Source organism: Salvelinus sp. IW2-2015, unplaced genomic scaffold, assembly GCF_002910315.2.
Source record: "Salvelinus sp. IW2-2015 unplaced genomic scaffold, ASM291031v2 Un_scaffold1853, whole genome shotgun sequence".
NCBI classification, from domain to species: Eukaryota; Metazoa; Chordata; class Actinopteri; order Salmoniformes; family Salmonidae; genus Salvelinus; species Salvelinus sp. IW2-2015.
Window position 1 is genome coordinate 76,082 of NW_019943218.1, and position 19,890 is coordinate 95,971.

At 45.5% G+C, this 19,890-nt stretch overlaps 1 protein-coding gene across 1 annotated transcript in view; it reads right to left on the reverse strand.

Moving 5' to 3' along the window:
- The window catches only part of LOC112072202 (leucine-rich repeat and calponin homology domain-containing protein 4), a 59,569-nt gene that overhangs the window by 24,212 nt on the left and 15,467 nt on the right, over positions 1-19,890 (reverse strand). Inside the window, 6 exon segments of the mRNA XM_070439696.1 lie at positions 1,152-1,398; positions 5,942-6,047; positions 7,642-7,777; positions 7,876-7,904; positions 7,906-7,971; positions 7,973-8,015. Of these exon segments, the coding sequence (XP_070295797.1) occupies positions 1,152-1,398; positions 5,942-6,047; positions 7,642-7,777; positions 7,876-7,904; positions 7,906-7,971; positions 7,973-8,015 (627 nt within the window).

A 19,890-nucleotide genomic window follows, 5' to 3' on the forward strand; every position in this document is an offset into this window, starting at 1 on the left:
AGAAGCCCTACGCCTACAGGGTTTAATAGTTTTGAAAGAGAGAAGCAGCGATATAGAGTGATCTAAAATCCTTACTTTTGGTACTTTTAATGTAACAGTTAATACATGATGAGAGGAGGGAGGGAGACAGCAGAGAATCACATGGAGAAACAAAATAGGTCAATGAATAATAACCAGATCAGTACCGGCTTGCTACAGCCGCTGACTACCGGAGGCCTACCGGCTTGTACAGCGGGACTACGAGCTACGCTGACTCAGCCGCTGACTACGCAACCTACCGGCTTGTACAGCCGCTGAACTACCGAGCTACGGCTTGTACAGCCCTGACTACCGAGCCTACCGGCTTGTACAGCCGCTGACACCGAGACCTACCGGCTGTACGCCGCTTGACTACCGAGCCTACCGTTTACGGCTGACACGAACCACCGGCTTGTACAGCCGCTGACTACCGAGCCTATACCGGCTTGTACAGCCGCTGACTACAGGAGACCTACCGGCTTGTACAGCCGCTGACTTACCGAGCTACCGCTGTACAACCGCTGACTACCAGACTTACCGCTTGTACAAAGCCGACTGGACTACGAGCCTACCGGCTTGTACAGCCGCTGACTACCGAGCCTACCGGCTTTACAGCGCTGACTACCGAGGCTACCGGCTTGTACAGCCGCAGACTACGACGCCTACCGGCTTGTATCAGCCCGCTGTACCGTACCGAGCCCGCGCTTTAAAAGCCGCGGACTACCAGACCTACGCTTGTAAAGCTGCTGAGTCAATATAAGAAATAATATTAGCCTAAACCTCCCCATAGTAAAGTACCGTACCCGACCCTCGCCAATAGTAACATACCGTACCCGACCCTCGCCCATAGTAAAGTAAAGTACCGTACACCGACCCATCGCCCCTAGTAAGTAAGCTACCGTACCCACCCTCGCCCCATAGTAAAGTACCGTACCCACCCTCGCCCATAGTAAAAGTACCGTACCCGACCCTCGCCCTCCTCTCACCAGCTATTAAACCCTGTAGGTCTCAGGGCTCTCTCCCCTCTCCTACTCTCCACTCTCCTCCTCCTCTCACCAGCTATTAAACCCTGTAGGTCTCAGGGCTCTCTCCCCTCTCCTACTCTCCACTCTCCACTCTCCTCCTCCTCTCACCAGCTATTAAATCCTGTAGGTCTCAGGGCTCTCTCCAGCTCCTCCTGGCTCCTCTTGCAGGCCACAATGTTGAGGAACTTGAAGATGTGGTACTTCCCCTTAGAGCAGATCTGGGCAGGCGGTTGCTGCAGGGGGTTGTTGTCCAAGACTATGGTCTGGAGTTGACGCAGGTGGCGGTAACACACGGGCACGTGGGAGATGTGGTTACAGGAGACGTCTAACCGGACCAGGGGTAACTCGGACAACTCTGAGAGGTAGAGAGAGAGGTAGAGAGAGAGAGGTAGAGAGAGAGAGGTAGAGAGAGAGAGGGAGAGAGAGAGAGGGAGAGAGAGAGAGGGAGAGAGGTAGAGGTAGAGAGAGAGAGAGGTAGAGAGAGAGAGGGGTGGTGAGTTTAGTATCGAGATGATATTTAATCATGGAAATGACTATCTTGGGAAATAATAAAATGCACTTTTGTCAATATCAATTCAATGTTTTGATAGCCTTGAGGGGGAAGGGGGACTTTTATTTAAACTATGATTTTATTCAATTCAAATAAAGGCCCGAATGATCTTTTGTCAAACCGTGTTGACTCAAATGGAGTTGCTACAGGGGTTGTAACCTATGTTATGTTGTTTTGAGAAGCTGGAGGTCGGAGAAGAGCTCAGGACAGGATTAGTGTGTGGAGGGATGCTATGAGGCCAGAGCTATCCTGGTAAACGTACAGATCATACGGTCACAGGCAGCTGGCTTGTTTTCACTGGGGGATTTCACTGCTGTTTGTTTACAAGTACTGTATGGTTTTGTTTGGGGTAAAATGATCTGGTAATAGTACTTAAGACCTATATCTCTGAGGTAGTCTGGTCTGTTTGACAACAGGGTCAGAGAAGAGACATTAGGGTTCGTAGAGTGTCAACATCTGGGTTAGAAACAGTTGGACTTAAGCCTAATTTATACACTATACACACAAAAGTACGTGGACACCCCTTTAAAATGAGTGGATTTGGCTATTTCAGCCCCAACCGTTGCTGACACGTGTATAAAAAATAAAAATAAAAATCGAACACATCGCCATGCAATCTCCATAGACAAACAGTGGCGGTAGAATGGCCTTACTGAAGAGCTCAGTGACATTCAACGTAGCACCGTCACAGGATGCCACCTTTCCAACAAGTCAGCTGGTCAAATTTCTGCCCTGTTAGAGCTGCCCTGGTGAACTGTAAGTGCTGGTATTGTGAAGTGAAAAACCGTCTAGTAGCAACAACGGCTCAACCGCGAAGTGGTAGGCCACACAAGTTCACAGAACAGGACCGCCGAGTGCTGAAGCGTGTAAAAAATTATCTGTCCTCGTTTGCAACACTCACTACCAAGTTCCAAACTGCCTCTGGAAGCAACGTCAGCACAAGAACTGTTCGTCGGGAGATTCATGAAATGGGTTTCCATGGCACTACAGCATACAATGTCATTCTAGATGATTCTGTGCTACCAACTTTGTGGCAACAGTTTGGAGAAGGCCCTTTCCTGTTTCAGCATGACAATGCCACCGTGCACAAAGCGAGATCGATTTGGAAGAACTCGACTGGCCTGCACAGAGCCCTGAATTCAACCCCATCGAACAACAGGCCTAAATCGCCAAACATCAGTGTCCGACCTCACTAATGCTCTTGTGGCTGAATGGAAGCAAGTCCCTGCAGCAATGTTCCAACATCTAGTGGAAAGCCTTCCCAGAAGAGTGGCACGCTGTTATAGTGCAAGCAACTGTTCAGTCAATCACTAGTGGAAAGCCTTCCAGAATTAGTGGACGCTGTGTACACATATGCTGAATGTGCAGTCATCTAATCAGTGGGATTACTAGCTGGGTCCCCTTCGACAGACGTGGACGCTGTCTATAAGCAGCAATTTTTCAGCTCTCATCTAGTAGGAAAGCCTTCCCGAGCAAAGACATGAGGACGCTGTTATAATTTCGACAATGTCGTCATCGGAGTGGAAAGCCTTCCCAGAAGAGTGGACGCTGTTATAGCAGCAATGTTCAGTCATCATCCTGGAAAGCCTTCCCAGAAGAGTGGACGCTGTTATAGCAGCAATGTTCAGTCATCTAGTGGAAAAGCCTTCCAGAAGAAGTGGACGCTGTTATAGCAGCAATTGTTCAGTCTCACTAGTGGAAAGCCTTCCCAGAACGAGTGGACGCTGTTATAGCAGCAATGTTCAGTCATCTAGTGGAAAGCCTTCCCAGAAGAGTGGACGCTGTTATAGCAGCAATGTTTCAGTCATTAGTGGAAAGCCTTCCAGAAGAGTGGACGCTGTTATAGCAGCGATGTTCAGTCATCTAGTGGAAGCCTTCCCAGAAGAGTGGAGACGCTGTTATAGCAGCAATGTTCAGTCATCTAGTGGAAAGCCTTCCACCCAGAAGAGTGGACCGCTGTTATAAGCGCAAGGTTTCAGTCATCTAGTGGAAAGCCTTCCGAGAAGAATGGACGCTGTTATGCAGCAATGTCGTCATCTGTGGAAAGCCTTCCCAGAAGAGTGGACGCTGTTATAGCAGCAATGTTCAGTCATCTAGTGGAAAGCCTTCCCAGAGAGTGGACGCTGTTAAGCAGCAATGTTCAGTCATCTATGGAAAGCCTTCCAGAAGAGTGGACGCTGTTATGATGCAGCAGATGTTCAGTCATCTAGTGGAAAGCCTTCGCCAGAAGAGTGGACGCTTTTATAGGCAGCAATGTTCAGTCATCTAGTGGAAAGCCTTCCCAGAAGAGTGGACGCTGTTATATAGCAGCAATGTTCAGTCAGTCTAGTGGAGAAAGCCTTTCCCAGAAAGAGTGGACGCTGTTATGAGCAGCAATGTTCAGTATCTAGTGGAAAGCCTTCCAGAAGAAGTGGACGCTGTATAAGCAGCAATGCTCAGTCATCTAGTGGAAAGCTTCCCAGAAGAGTGGGAGCGCTGTTTTATAGCAGTCATGTTCAGTCATCTAAGTGGAAAGCCTTCCCAGAAGAGTGGACGGCTGTTATAGCAGCTTCAATGTGTCAGTATCTAGTGGAAAGGCCTTCCAGAAGAATGGACGCTGTTATAAGCAGGCAATGTTCAGTCATCTAGTGGAAAAGCCTTCCAGAGAGTGGACGCTGTTATAGCAGAATGTTCAGTCCATCTAGTGAAAGGCCTTCCCAGAAGAGGTGGACGCTGTTTATATGCAGCAATGTTCAGTCATCTAGTGGAAAGCCTTCCCAGAAGAGTGGACGCTGTTTAGCAGCAAAAAAGGGGTGGGGGGGGGGGGGGGGACAAACTCCATATTAATTCCCATGATTTTAGAGTGAGATGTTTGACGAGCAGGTGTCCAGATACACCACGTGACCAAAAGTATCACGTGCAGTACGCAACAACACATAGCTGCACCATAATCACCATTTTGCATGGCTGTGTAGCCAAAATATGCAGATGTGTACAGTTCCACAATTCGACAAGTAAATAGGATCGCTATTTTGCTTCCTGCATTGCGTGGTACGGTATAAATGAGGTTTTATATAGGGAAGAACGGATGACAGTCTCATTGGTGCATTACAGACAGGTCCAGGATCTAGTGCTAGGGTCAATAATAAGATTAGGTACCAAAGTAGCTTAGTGGTATAGAGGGATAAAGCTGTAGAGGGCAGGGACACGTTGACACACAGAGAGTCGGGGTAACAACCCCTAGTGCGGTTGAGGGTAAACTGCAGCCAAATTGCTTTAGAAATAAAAATAAAAAATACAGATTATAATTTTGGGATAATATACAAACATTTTTGATAAATATAAAATTAGAAAAAAACATTTTATAGAGTAAATGTATTATTGGTTTCTTTTCATTTTGATAAGAGATGAATGTGTAATGAATTGAAGGTTATTTGTCGATGTAACAATGTACAGATTGTAAAGGTATAATCCACGAATTCCTATGATTAATAAACGTTAAACACTAATATTGTGAAAACAATATTTCCTGTGAACAAGGTTGTTGGTAGCGACACGCTGAAATTCTTGTGGAGCTCTTTTGTTGCTCAAGTCAACTAGAAAACCCACGATGCAATGTTCTCCCTCTGGGATAGCTGGCTAGCTAGCTACACACAATAATACCTAAGTCAATATCAGCATGTGAAGTAGCTAGTTAGCGGTAAACAAACTGCCCTATCCATTTAGGAATCTCACAGAGTTCGAACTTTCAGTTCACCTCTGTCCAGAGCGATGCAGAGTACGTTGCTATGACAACAACAGCCCTTTCCCACAGACACACAGGGCGCATTGCGAGATAGTACTTAATAATTTTGTACGCTGTTTAGATTGACCACGTCTGAGCTAAATATATAATTTTGTCATGACGATATATTTAAAAAAAAAATATGGATGTTTTCTATACAAGTACGGCCATACCATCTATTGGCTGATGTGGAGATCTGGACTGGAGGTAACCGTTTTAAAAAGCTTTATGAAATGTGATCGTGTATTACCCCTCATCTCCAGTGACGAGAACCATGTGGCTATGACGCGTTCCTTCAGGATTTCCTGAATTCACTGACGGACCACTTAGAAGTGAAATCACGGCGGGGGAGAATTGTATTTTACCCACTGAGAGACGATCGGCTTCTCACCAAATTGATATGAGTTATGATTTTTTTTTCTTTTTCTGGGGGGTGGACTATCCCTTTAAGATCGTGTCATTCGATTCGGGGGTGGGATCGCGAGAAATTTTTGAGAAAAACACAGACCTGCTGAAAAAGTTTGAATACCACTTAAGGTGTACGTAGGGGTCAAAAGGTCAGGTGTGTGTGTGTGTCTCTCTCACCTTCTGGCAGCGTGGTGAGCTGGTTCCGCCTCAAGTTGAGGTCTCTCAGACACTCCAACTGACCCAACTCCACAGGCAAACACTGCAGGCCATTACAACTCACATCCTACAGGACAGAGGAAAACCAATTCATCAAAAGTTACTAACGGCAACCCAGGCCTTGGCTATACCCCAAAGACTATGCAAGAAAGAAGGTAAAGAGAAAGAACGTGAGAGAGAGAAGGTAAAGAAGGGAAAAGGGGCGATAGGTCAGAGGGGAGATGCAGTATGTTAGAAATATGGGTGGTGGGAGGGAAGGACAGACAGGACTGTGAGCCAGCCAGTGAGGGTAGAGAGCGTAAAGATAGCCAGCCAGGACAGCGAGAGAGAGGAAGACAGCGAGAGAGAGGAAGACAGCGAGAGAGAGGAAGACAGCGAGAGAGAGGAAGACAGCGAGAGAGAGGAAGACAGACAGGACTTGTAAGATGAAGAGCGAGACAGACAGGACTGAGCCAGCCAGTGAGGGTAGAGAGAGGAAAGATAGACGACAGGACAGAGAGAAGAGGGGAACAGATAGAGAACCTAAAGTAAACATGACCAGAGTAACAGACTGTAAGAGAGATAACTAGAGCAGAGAGAGAGAGACATAGTGACAGATACCTAGAGAAAACAGACAGCCCTGTGCAGTGGGCAGTGGGCAACCTGAGGCAGTGGGTAACCTGAAGAGGTGGGTAACCTGAGGCAGTGGGGAACTGAGGCAGTGGGGAACCTGAGGCAGTGGGGACCTGAGGCAGTGGGAGAACTGAGGCAATGGGGAACCTGAGGCAGTGGGGAGTGGGTCACCTGAAGAGGTGGGTAACCTGAGGCAGTGGGGAAGTGGGTAACCTGAAGAGGTGGGTAACCTGAAGGCAGTGGGGAAGTGGGTAACCTGAAGAGGTGGGTAACCTAGGCAAGCGGGGAAGTGGGTAACCTGAAGAGGTGGGTAACCTGAGGCAGTGGGGAAGTGGGTAACCTGAAGAGGTGGGGAACCTGAGGCAGTGGGCAAGTGGGTAACCTGAGGCAGTGGGGAAGTGGGTAACCTGAGGCAGTGGGAAGTGGGTAACCTGAGGCAGTGGGGAAGTGGGTAACCTGAGGCAGTGGGGAAGTGGGTAACCCGAGGCAGTGGGGAAGTGGGGTGCAGTGGGTAACCTGAGGCAGTGGGACAGTGGGCAACCTGAGGCAGTGGGGAAGTGGGGCAGTGGGCAACCTGAGGCAGTGGGGAAGTGGGGAACTGAGCAGCTGGGCAACCCTGAGGCCAGTGGGGACAGTGGGTAACCTGAGGCAGTGGGTAACCTGAGGCAGTGGGCACCTGAGGCAGTGGGCAACCTGAGGCAGTGGGTCAGAGGGCAACCTGAGGCAGTGGGCAACACCTGAGGCAGTGGGCAACCTGAGGGCAGTGGGCAACCTGAGGCAGTGGGCAACCTGAGGCAGTGGGCAACCTGAGGCAGTGGGCAGCCTGAGGCAGTGGGCAGCCTGGGTAGTGGGTCAGAGGGCAACCTGAGGCAGTGGGGTAGTGGGTATCCTGAGGTGTGGGCACCTAAGGCAGTGGGTAACCTGAGGTAGTGGGTATCCTGAGGTGTGGGTATCCTGAGGTGTGGGCAACCCTGAGGCAGTGGGGAAGTGGGTACCTGAGGCAGTGGTCAGAGGGCAACCTGAGGTGTGGGTGTGTATTACTACTACGCCAGCTGTCGGAGGTGTGTGAGGGTATGTATGGAGGTGGGCAGGGGCCGACAGCTTGTTGTTGCTGACGATCGGACTCTCAGGAGGGGGAGCTGACACATTCGAGGGGGGCAGGCCTGGAGAGGAGGTTTACGGCTGCCAAGGGACGGACACACACAGAACATTTATGAATAGCAATACACGGACGCTGTGACAGGCAACTGAAGGAGTGCAAGGAAAAGGGATTTACCTGAGGTTTGAGGTAGGTGAGAGCCTGTAGGTGGACAGAGGTCGGGGGTGAGGGAGCGAACACAGTTGTGGTACAAGCTGAGCGACTCCAAGGAGATGAACTGGCCACAGCTCCTCTGGCAGCTCGCACAGACGGTTCTTAGAAGGTCTGAAACAAGAAGGACCATCACAGGGTAATAACACTGGTATAAATCGACAACGGCAACCAATCACAGTCAATAATATTGCATGAGAAACAAAAAAGGACCAATCACACATCAATGATACTGACCTGAGACAAAGGATCAATTAATTGAACGGCTCGTCAGACCAGCACACAGCCACACACACACACCACACACACAACACACACACAGAGCAAAACAGCCACACACACGCAGCAACACACACACACACACACAGAGCAAAACAGCCACACACACACACACACACACACACACACAGAGCAAAACAGCCACACACACACACACACACACACACACACACACACACACAGAGCAAAACAGCCACACCACACACCACACACACACACACACAGGCAAACAGCCACACAACACGCAGCAACACACACACACACGGTTTGTTGGCATTGCCAGCAGTCATAGTTTATATTTTGGATTCTTCATCAGCAATATGAATGTATCTGAACCAGAGTAGTGAAAAACCTTTCCCTTTTCCAAGCATTGGCCAAACATGAACAAGAGAGCTCAAAAGACGCTGAGATTCCACTGACAGATCCTGGCAGACAGGACTCCAAGGCCGTGGGTCCATTGGGGGCACAGACACAATCTGGGCTTTCCAAATATAGGCCCAATAGCCTGCTTCGCAGCTGCAGCACCTTGACAGAATGGAAGGATGGAAGGAAGGAAGGAAGGAAGGAAGGAAGACGGATGGAAGGAAGGAAGGAGGAAGGAAGGAAGGAAGGAAGGAAGAGGAAGGAACGGAAGGAAGGAAGGAAGGAAAGGAAGGAAGGAAGGAAGAGAAGGAAGGAGGAAGGAAGGAAGGAAGGAAAGGAAGGAAGGAAGGAAGGAAGGAAGGAAGGAGAAGACGGAAGGAAGGAAGGAAGGAAGGAAGGAAGGAAGGAAGGAAGGAAGGAAGGAAGGAAGGAAGGAAGCAAGCCCCGGTCAACTGTCTCTCAACATTCTCCCTCCCTCTATCCTACTCTCATCCAAGTCCTCTCCCTTTTCCTCTCTCCAGCATTTGTCTCCTTTTCGCACCATCAGTCTCCCAGTAAAATCCTACTCGGGTAAAATTAGAAAAGTATTTGGTTTTAAATATACTTAAATATCAAAAGTAAATGTAATTTCTAAAATATACTTCAGTATCAAAAAATAAAAATCATTTCAAATTCCTTAAATTAACGCAAACCAGACAGCACGGTGGTCTAGGTAAATGTTTATTGTTTATGGCTAGCCAGGGGCACAATAAAACACTCAGACATCACTTACAAACGAAGCATGTGTTTAGTGAGTCCACCAGATCAGAGACAGTAAAGGATGTTCTCTTGATACATGCGTGTGAATTAGACCATTTTCCTGTCCTGCTAAGCATTCAAAATGTAATGAGTACCTTTGGGTGTCAGGGAAAACGCATGGAGTAGAAACTACATACATCTTCTTTAGGAATGTAGTGAAGTAAAAGTTGCCAAAAATATAAATAGTGAGGTAAAGTACAGATACTCCCCCTAAAAATCTACTTAAGTAGTACTTTGAAGTATTTTTACACCACTGATAAGGGGTTTCATTATGCTCACCAAAATAACAGTTTCACATGCTCCACTAAAATGGACGCCAACATTCCAGCGGAACCCAAAATCCTGACTGTGTGTCTGTGTGTCTGTGTGTGTGTGTGTGTGTCTTGTGATTCACCCAGTAGCTGATGGCACTAGGGTTAGCCTATATGAGTATGTGTAGTACACTGTGTGTATACAGTAACCAGGGAAGAGTGTACATGTTCATACAATAGCTATGCAAGTGGGTGTGAGACCTTACAATGGCTCTTAGGAGTATCTCCTGCCTATATACCCTACCGTTCAAAAGTTTGGGGTCACTTCAAAAATGTCCTTTTTTAAAATATTTATTTTATTAAAATAGCATTTTTTTGTCCATTAAAGTAACATCAAATTGATCAGAAATACAGTGTAGACATTGTTAAATATTGTAAATGACTATTGTGGATGGAAACGGCTGATTTTTAATGGAATATCTACATAGGCATACAGAGGCCCATTATCAGCAACCATCACTCCTGTGTTCCAATGGCACGTTGTACTAGCTAATCCAAGTTTACCATTTTAAAAAGGCTAATTGATCATTAGAAAACCCTTTTGCAATTATGTTAGCACAGCTGAAAACTGTTGTTCTGATTAAAGAAGCAATAAAACTGTCCTTCTTTAGACTAGTTGAGTATCTGGAGCATCAGCATTTGTGGGTTCGATTACAGGCTCAAAATGGCAAGATAGAAAGGACTTTGAGAAATTGCCAAGAAACTGAATATCTCGTACAACGCTGTGTACTACTCCCTTCACAGAACAGCGCAAACTGGCTCTAACCAGACTAGAAGAGAAGTGGGAGGCTCCGGTGCACAACTGAGCAAGAGGACAAGTACATTAGAGTGTCTAGTTTGAGAAACAGACGCCTCACAAGTCCTCAACTGGCAGCTTCATTAAATAGTACCCGCAAAACACCAGTCTCAAAGTCAACAGTGAAGAGGTGACTCCGGGATGCTGGCCTTCTAGGCAGAGTTCCTCTGTCCAGTGTCTGTGTTCTTTTGCCAATCTTAATCTTTTCTTTTCATTGGCCAGTCTGAGAAATGGCTTTTTCTTTGCAACGCTTGATGAGAAACTTGGATTAGCTAACAAAATAACAAACCATTGAAACACAGGAGTGATGGTTGCTGATAATGGACCTCTGTACGCCTATGTAGATATCCCATAAAAAAAAAAATCTGCCGTTTCCAGCTACAATAGTCATTTATAACATTTAACAATGTCTACACTGTATTTCTGATCAATTTGATGTTATTTTAATGGACAAAAAAAAAGTGATTTTCTTTCAAAAACAAGGACATTTCTAAGTAACCCTAAAACTTTGAAAGGTAGTGTATATACAACAACGTTAACAGTCAAAAGTTGACACTACTCATTCCAGGGTTCTTCTTTATTTGTACTATTTTCTACGTTGTAGAATAATAGTGAAGACATCAAACTATGATATAACATATGGAATCATGTGGTAACCAACACACACACACAAAAAAAAAAAGTGTTAAACAAATCAAAATATATGTTATATTTAAGATTCTTCAAAGTAGCCACCCTTTGCCTTGATGACAGCTTTGCACACTCTTGGCATTCTCTCAAGCCGCTTAACAGGTGTGTCTTCTAAAAAAAAGTTAATTTGTGGATTTTCCTTCCTTCTTAATGGGTTTGAGCCAATCAGTTGTGTTGTGACAAGGTAGGGGTGGTATCCAGAAGATGGTATTTTACCAAATAGGGCTAAGTCCATATTATGGCAAGAACAGCTCAAATAAGCAAAGAGAAACGACAGTCCATCATTACTTTAAGACATGAAGGTCAGTCAATCGGAAAATACCAAGAAGGTTTCTTCAAGTGCAGTTGCAAAAACCATCAAGCACTATGATGAAACTGGCTCTCATGAGATCCGCCACTGGAAAGGAAGACCAAGAGTTACCTCTGCTGCAGAGGATAAGTTCATTAGAGTTACCTGCACCTCAGATTGCAGGCCAAATAAATCATTCAGAGTTCAAGTAACAGACACATCTCAACATCAACTGTTCAGAGGAGACTGCGTGAATCAAACCTTCATGGTCAAATTGCTGCAAAGAAACCACTACTAAAGGACACAAATGATAAGAAGAGACTTTCTTGGGCCAAGAAACACAAGCAATGGACATTAGACCGGTGGAAATCTGTCCTTTGGTCTGAGGAGTTCAAATTTGAGATATTTGGATCCAACCGCCGTGTCTTTGTGAGACACAGAGTAGGTCAATGGATGATCTCTGCATGTGTGGTTCCCACCGTGAAGCATGGAGGAGGTGTAATAGTGTTACCAGCTAAGCACCCCCACAACGTCTGTGATTTATTTAGAATTCAAGGCAAACTTAACCAGCATGGCTACCACAGCATTTGGCATCGATACGCAATGCCATTTGGTTTGCGCTTAGTGGGACTATCATTTGTTTTTCAACAGGACAATGACCCAACACACCTCCAGGCTGTGTAAGGGCTATTTGACCAAGAAGGAGAGTGATTGAGTGCTGCATCAGATGACCTGGCTTTCACAATCCCCCGACCTCAACCAAATTGAGATGGTTTGGGATGAGTTGGACCGCAGAGTGAAGGAAAAGCTGCCAACAAGTGCTCAGCATATGATAACTTCTTCGAGACCGTTGGAAAATCATTCCAGGTGAAGCTGGTTGAGAGAATGCCAAGAGTGTGCAAAAGTGTCAAGGCAAAGGGTGGCTACTTCGAAGAATCTAAAAATCTATTTTGATTTGTTTAACACTTTTCTAGTTACTACATCATTCCATATGTGTTACTTCATAGTTTGTCTTTCTACAATGTATAAAATAGTGAAAATAAAGAAAAACCCTTGAATGAGTAGGTGTGTCCAAACTTTTAACTGGTACTGTATATACAGTCGCTATGCTGAGAGCGCTCCCTTTGTCTCCATTGTCTTACTGCTAGAGTGGGGCTGGGTGAACAATGGAGGGGGGAGTGGAGTGTTGATCCTGTGTGCTCGGAGACCCTGCACTCTCCCCTGAAGAAACCCCTCCTCCCATCTTCTACCCCCCCCCCCCCSTCCYCTMYTCCCCYCCCCCCSYMCTCYCYCCTCTCTCTTCCTCCCCCCCTTCTTACTCCTCTCCCCTCCAAGTCCTATTCCCGACACTCCGCTCTCACACTCCAGAGCTTTTGTCCTGCTGTTTGATTTGGCAAAGAAGTGTTTCGGAACAAACTAACTCGCAACCCCTATACACTTCTCCCTCCCACACACACACACACACACACACACACACACACACACACACATTGTCCAAGTCCCACTCAAAACTGAGGCCTCCCATCTGTAGCCGAGATGTCCGAGGCAGTTTTAGGCCTTTCCCCAGCCCAATTGCGATAACGAACAACTGACACAGCTGCTATCTAACGATCGTACACGTGGGAAAAGCTTCATTTTTTGAGGAATTGGAGCTGGCTGTGCTGACAGCGGGTATTGAAATGTCCTGCGTCCGGCTGGCATTCCAGAGCAGAGCTGGAGAGAGGAGGCGGCCAACTAGCCGAGGCAACACAGTAGAAATAAGCCCAAGTCATTTGTAATAACAGGGTTCCCATGGAGACCAGAGAATTAAATTATTGAGTTTTTAAAAATGGGAGTCGCTACTCGCCAACATGACCAATCAAAAAAATATGTCTGCTCAAAGCTAGAGGACTTCGGCGGTACGGACTTCAGATCGGCGGTACAGATCGGCGGTACGGACTTCAGACAACTTCTATCCCAACAGTTGTGGATACACATTAATATGACCCCAACCGTCAAAAAAGGTGAAACTCAAATAAAAATGTATTTGTCACATGCGTCAAATACAACAGCTTACTGTGAAATGCTTTCACAGACATCTTCTTCCTCTAGGAAGAACACAAGCCTCAAGACTCGTCTGAAGGTAGCCCGGTACCAGTTACATGGAGGTACTTTAGTTCCCATTAAAAAAATGTTTTTAAAAAAGGGGTAATTAAAAAAAAAATACATACATACATACATACATACACATAGTGCATTCTGAAAGAATTCAGAGTTTCAGACCCATTGACTTATTATTCTGAAATGGATTAAATAAAACAAAATTCCTCATCAATCCACACACAATACCCCATAATGACAAAGTGAAAGCAGGTTTTTAAATTGTTTTGCAAATGTATAAAAAAAAAATATATATTATTTACATAAGTATTCAGACCGTTTGCTACAATACTCGAAATTGAGCTCAGGTGCATCCTGTTTCCATTGATCATCCTTGAGATGTTTATTCAACTTGGAGTCCACCTGTTGTAAATTCAATTGATTGGACATGATTTTGAAAGGAACACACACCTGTCTATATAAGGTCCCAAAGTTGACAGTGCATGTCAGAGCAAAAACCAAGCGAAGGAATTGTCCGTAGCGCTCCGAGACAGGATTGTGTCGACGCACAGATCTGGGGAAGGGTACCAAAACATTTCTGCAGAATTAAAGGTCCAAGAACACAGTGGCCTCCATCATTCTTAAATGGAAGAAGTTTGGAACCACTAAGACTCTCCTAGAGCTGGCCGCCCGGCCAAACGGGGAGGAAAGGCCTTGGTCAGGGAGGTGACCAAGAACCCAAATGGTCTCTCCGACAAAGCTCCAGAGTTCCTCTGCGGAGATGGGAGAACCTTCCAGAAAGACGACCATCTCTGCAACACTCCACCAATCAGGCCTTTATGGTAGAGTGGCCAGAACGAAGCAACTCAGTAAAAAAGGCACATGACAGCCCGCATGGAGGACTCTCAGACCATGAGAAACAAGATTCTCTGGTCTGATGAAACCAAGATTGAACTCTTTGGCCTGAATGTCAAGCGTCACATCTAGAAGAAACTTGGCACCATCCCTACGGTGAAGCATGGTGGTGGAAGCATCATTCTGTGGGGATGTTTTTCAGGAGCAGGGACTGGGAGACTAGTCAGGGAAAGATGAACGGAGCAAAGTACATAGAGGTCCTTAATGAAAACTTGCTCCAGAGCACTCAGGACTTCAGACTGAGGCGAAGGTTCACCTTTCAACAGGACAATGACCCTAAGTACACAGCCAAGACAACGCAGGAGTGGCTTCGGGACAAGTCTCTGAATGTCCTTGTGGCCTATCCAGAGCCCGGACTTGAACCCGATCTAACATCTCTGGAGAGACCTGAAAATAGAGGTGCAGCGACACTGCCCATCCCACCTGAGAGAGCTTGAGAGGATCTGCAGAGAAGCAAATGGGAGAAACTCCCCAAATACAGGTGTTCCCAAGGCTCAAGGCTTTAATCGCTGCCAAAAGTGCTTCAACAAAGGTCTGATTAAAGGGTCTGAAAACTGATGTAAATGTGATATTTCAGTTATGTATTTTTAATACATTCACAAAAATATGTAAAAACCTGTTTTGAGGATTTTTGTTCATTTAAATCAATTTTAGAACAAGGCTGTAATGTAGCAAAATGTGGAAAAAGTCAAGGGGTCTGAATAGTTTCTGAATGCACCGTATACATCCTGAACTTTCTTATTATTTCAGTTATAGGACAGACATGAAAAAACAAACTTTCTTTTTATTAAAATGTTCTACTATCCGTTGTTCCATTAATGAATATATAATGCAATGTGTTTTTATGGGCTAATAGAAGTCACAATGGAAGTAAGGCCAAATTCAATGTTTCATCAAATATTTTGTATATATGTATTATTGTTTTTCCTAGATACTTAAAGGTCCTAAAATTCTTAAATCAAATGATCCTTGGAATGACCTTCTTAAAACAATTCCATGTCAGCCTAGTAGAAACACAGCCTTGGGCCCTTTGTTTGTTTTTAAACACACACAAGGCTAGCATGTAACCAGACCAATCAATAGGCACTTTAAAAAGCTCAGCTTGACCTTGCATGACCCCATACTGCGTAACCATGGTGATGAAGCAGATATTGTGATGACTCAACACCAAGGTCACATATGACTGGCCCTCAAACCCCCTAACAGACTAGGGGGGAAATCAACCTGACAGATCAGCTAGGTTGGCTCAAAACCTTTTCGCTCGCTCTGAAACAAAAAAAACATTCACACAGCAGCACGTCTAGACCATCCACAATGCTAATTCAATTACATAGCCTTGTTAAACAACAGTCAAAGTCTAACTGTTATTCTAAACTATTCGTTTACAATGGGTTCATAATTAGAAAAACGAATTATAGGTGGACGGGTGTAACAAAAAAAAACAAGGGGACTGAAATCACTCTTGTCTCTGAGAGGCGTTGACCTCCTGACCCCTAGCAGTCAAAACGTGGGCACTAAAAAAAGGGCGCAAACCTTTATGGAAAATCAGCCTTGGTACTGATATGATGAACACCTAATGCATGAGGTAAGAGGGGGGCCTTGTCTGTGTCACCTCACCACACAAAGACCAGACCCCGTCTCATATTACACCACTGACTACAAGCCAGAGAGAGATGAGGGAGTTACGTAGCCAGTCAAGTTACTGGACCAAAACGACCTCATGTTCAAATGTGAACAGTAGCGGCTTCATTGAAATGACTGGATAATGGAAGAGGATGCAGGTCAGCACATGAATAGAAGGAACATGACTATTCTTCATTCATGTGACAATTAGGCTTGGGAGGTAAACCATACACAGTGAATTGGGAAAGTATTCAGACCCCTTCACATTTGGTTACGCTACAGCCTTATCCTAAAATTTATTAAAATTCATTTCTTTAGCTCAAAATACACCATAATGACATCACAATACCCCATAATGACATCACAATACCCCATAATGACAAATCAAAAACAGGTTTAGAACTTTTTGCAAATTTATACATTTACATAAGTATTCAGACCTTTTGCTATGAGACTCGAAATTTAGCTCAGGTGCACCCTGTTTCCATTAATCATCCTTGAGATGTTTCTACAACTTGATTGGAGTCCACCGGTGGTACATTCAATTGATTGGACAAGATTTGGAAAGGCACACACCTGTCTATAAAAGGTCCTACAGTTGACAGTACATGTCAGAGTAAAAACCAAGCCATGAGGTCGAAGGAATTGTCCGTAGCGCTCCGAAACAGGATTGTGTCGAGGCACAGATCTGCAGCATCGCAGGTCCCCGAGAACACCGTGGCCTCCATAATTCTTAAATGGAAGAAGTTTGGAACCACCAAGACTCTTCCTAGAGCTGGCCGCCCAGCCAGGAGAGAAGGGCCTTGGTCAGGGAGGTGACCAAGAACCCAATGGTCACTCTGACAGAGCTCCAGAGTTCCTCTGTGGAGATGGCTGCCCTTCTGGAAGCTTCTCCCATCTCTGCAGCACTCCACCAATCAGGCCTTTATGGTAGAGTGGCCAGATGGAAGCCACTCAGTAAAAAGCACATGACAGCCCGCTTGGACTCCCAGAACATGAGAAACAAGATTCTCTGGTCTGATAAAAAGATAGAACTCTTTGGCCTGAATGCCAAGCGTCACGTCTGAGGTCTCCCATCTGTAGCGTCATAACCAAGAAGACTCGAGGCTGTAATCGCTGCCAAAGGTGCTTCAACAAAGTACTGAGTAAAAGGTCTGAAAACATATGTAAATGTGATCCGTTTTTAATCATTAATACATTTGCAATATTTTCTAAAAACCTGTTTTTGCTTTGTCATTATGGGGTATTGTGATGTCATTATGGGGTATTGTGATGTCATTATGGGGTATTGTGTGTAGATTGAGGGGGGAAAACGATTTAATAAATTCTGGAACAAGGCTGTAACGTGACAAAAAAGTCAAGGGGTCTGAATACTTTCCGAATGCCCTGTATACATTTACCGGGGTATTTGAAAATAGGATGGTTTTTCAGTAATCAATACCGTTGAAACCATTTATTTTAAGTTGAATAAATTAGAATATTTGTAGCTACTTTAAGTAACAAAAAGTTCAGACATCCATATATGTTTACAATGTGTGTGTGTGTGTGTGTGTGTGTGTGTGTGTGTGTGTTCAATGATTCAAACTAATTGACCAACGTCGGTTCAATTATATTTTGTTTGTGTTTCTCATGCGCAGTTTCTCTAGAGACAAATCAGATCAAGCCCAAACTGTGCCATGTAGTAGGGAGTTGTAGTTTCTCTAGAAACAAATCAGATCAAGCCCATGTCATAAACACAACTGAAATATTTTGTTAAAGTAAATGAATGTGAATAAATTATGGTTAATAAGTGATAAGCAGTAATGGACAGTAACTACCATCATACTTGTATTAATGGTTTAAGTCTGTGTTGTTACAGCATTCAACCCACATAATGCATTTAAATGGTTAAAATAAATCTCCACCGAAAACCGTGATTTGTTTTTATAACCGAAACCAAAATCGACCTTAAAAAAATAACAAGTGCATGTTTCTCCGTCTTTGCATGCGCATCAGTGTCGGATTGAAGTAGGTGTGTGTGAGAAGCTGTGTGTGTGTGAGAAGGTGTGTGTGTGTGTGAGTGTGTGTGTGTGTGTTTCTCTGTCCGTGTCCATGATTAAAAGAGAAACAGTGTCGAAGTCCAAATACGTCAGATGTGATTTACTCTCGATCCCACAGCCAAGAAACTTCACACAATCCGCTCACCCCTCAACACCACACTGAAATCCAAGGAAAGAGGGAACCGGGGCCTCTTTGTGTGTGTGTGTGTGTGTGTGTGTGTGTGTGTGTGTGTGTGTGTGTGTGTGTGTGTGTGTGTGTGTGTGTGTGTGTGTGTGTGTGTGTGTCAGAGAGATAATTACTTACGCCCACATATATCAGGTAGTGAATCATCACGGGGTAGAGAGAGAGGGAGGGATGAAGTGAATGAATAACAGAGGGGAGATAATACCAGAGTGAGGACATGGACAAAGGGAGTGAAAGAGCACCACAAAATATATATATATATATATATCAGAAGAAAAAAACCCTGAACAGAGATGGAGTGAGAAAGAAAGAGATGGAGTGAGAAAGAACGAGATGGAGTGAGAAAGAAAGATGGAGTGAGAAAGAAAGAGAGAGAGAGAGAAAGAGAGAGAGAGAGAAAGAGAGAGAGAGAGAAAGAGATGGAGAGAGACTCAACTAAAAAGACAGTTCCAATCACGACAGGCTTGAATCCTTCAGGGCCGGGACTCAACGTGCCGTTGCTCAAGTCCCAGTCTTACGTCTCTGCCAGAAACACTTGAAAAGTACAAGGAGACGAGTGTAGCTACGGCAGCTGATTACAGGCTACTTCTACGGGATTCAGGGTACTTCTGTGTGGCCAAGACAAAACGTGTGCACAAATAACCCATGCATAGTCGGCCAATTCCCATGTGTGTGTTATTCCCAATACTCATAATGAATGTGTGACTGCAATTCTGCAAAACAAAGAGCCTTTTGTGGGCCGGTGTGTGAAAACAAAGACAGGCCTGGGGCTTTTTCTCTCTATTGGACTGACCCCTAATAACGAAAGTACAGTAGGTGCTTTCGTCTGAACTACCGTTACACAAAGCAACAATGATTCCATCCAGACTAGCTTCCTCATTTCAGGAGGACTGTCATCTGATCTGCTGCTCTGGTGTTTACCTTATGTGTCAAATCGTTGCTAATGGCAATATCAGTCTTCAGAAACCTGCTAACCACTGATGCGGCGGAAGTACCAAACAGGACGTAGCAACCTCGTTACAGAGGCGAGAGAGAGACGGCACGAAGAGAGAGTTACGTACAGACACAGAGTGTGTTTATGCACAGACATGTGTAAACAGGGTCCAGATACCAGCCCTGCAGGTGAGAGTGAACACCATTTAGATTGTAGCTCTACAATCTAACACCACCACAGGAGCTGTAGCAGTGAGTGACTCCCTCTACCTGTGTGTTCGCATGTAGCCTATACTGCATATGTGTGCAAACACTCGATAGATACGTGTGCGCTGCAAGTGCATGCATCTAATTCGATACCACCTCTGCAGAAAGGCAGGCTTGAGGGGGGGTGAGTGGCAGGCTTGGGGGGGGGAAGAGTGGCAGGCTTGGGGGGGAAGAGGTGGCAGCTTGGGGGGGAGAGTGGCAGGCTTGGGGGGGAAGAGTGGCAGGTTGGGGGGGGGAAAGAGTGGCAGGCTTGGGGGGGGAGAGTGGCAGGCTTGGGGGGAAGAGTGGCAGGCTTGGGGGAAAGAGTGGCAGGCTTGGGGGGGAAGAGTGGCAGGCTTGGGGGGGGAGAGTGGCAGGCTTGGGGGGAAGAGTGCAGGCTTGGGGGGGAGTGGCAGGCTGGGGGGGAAGGCTGGGGGCGAGTGG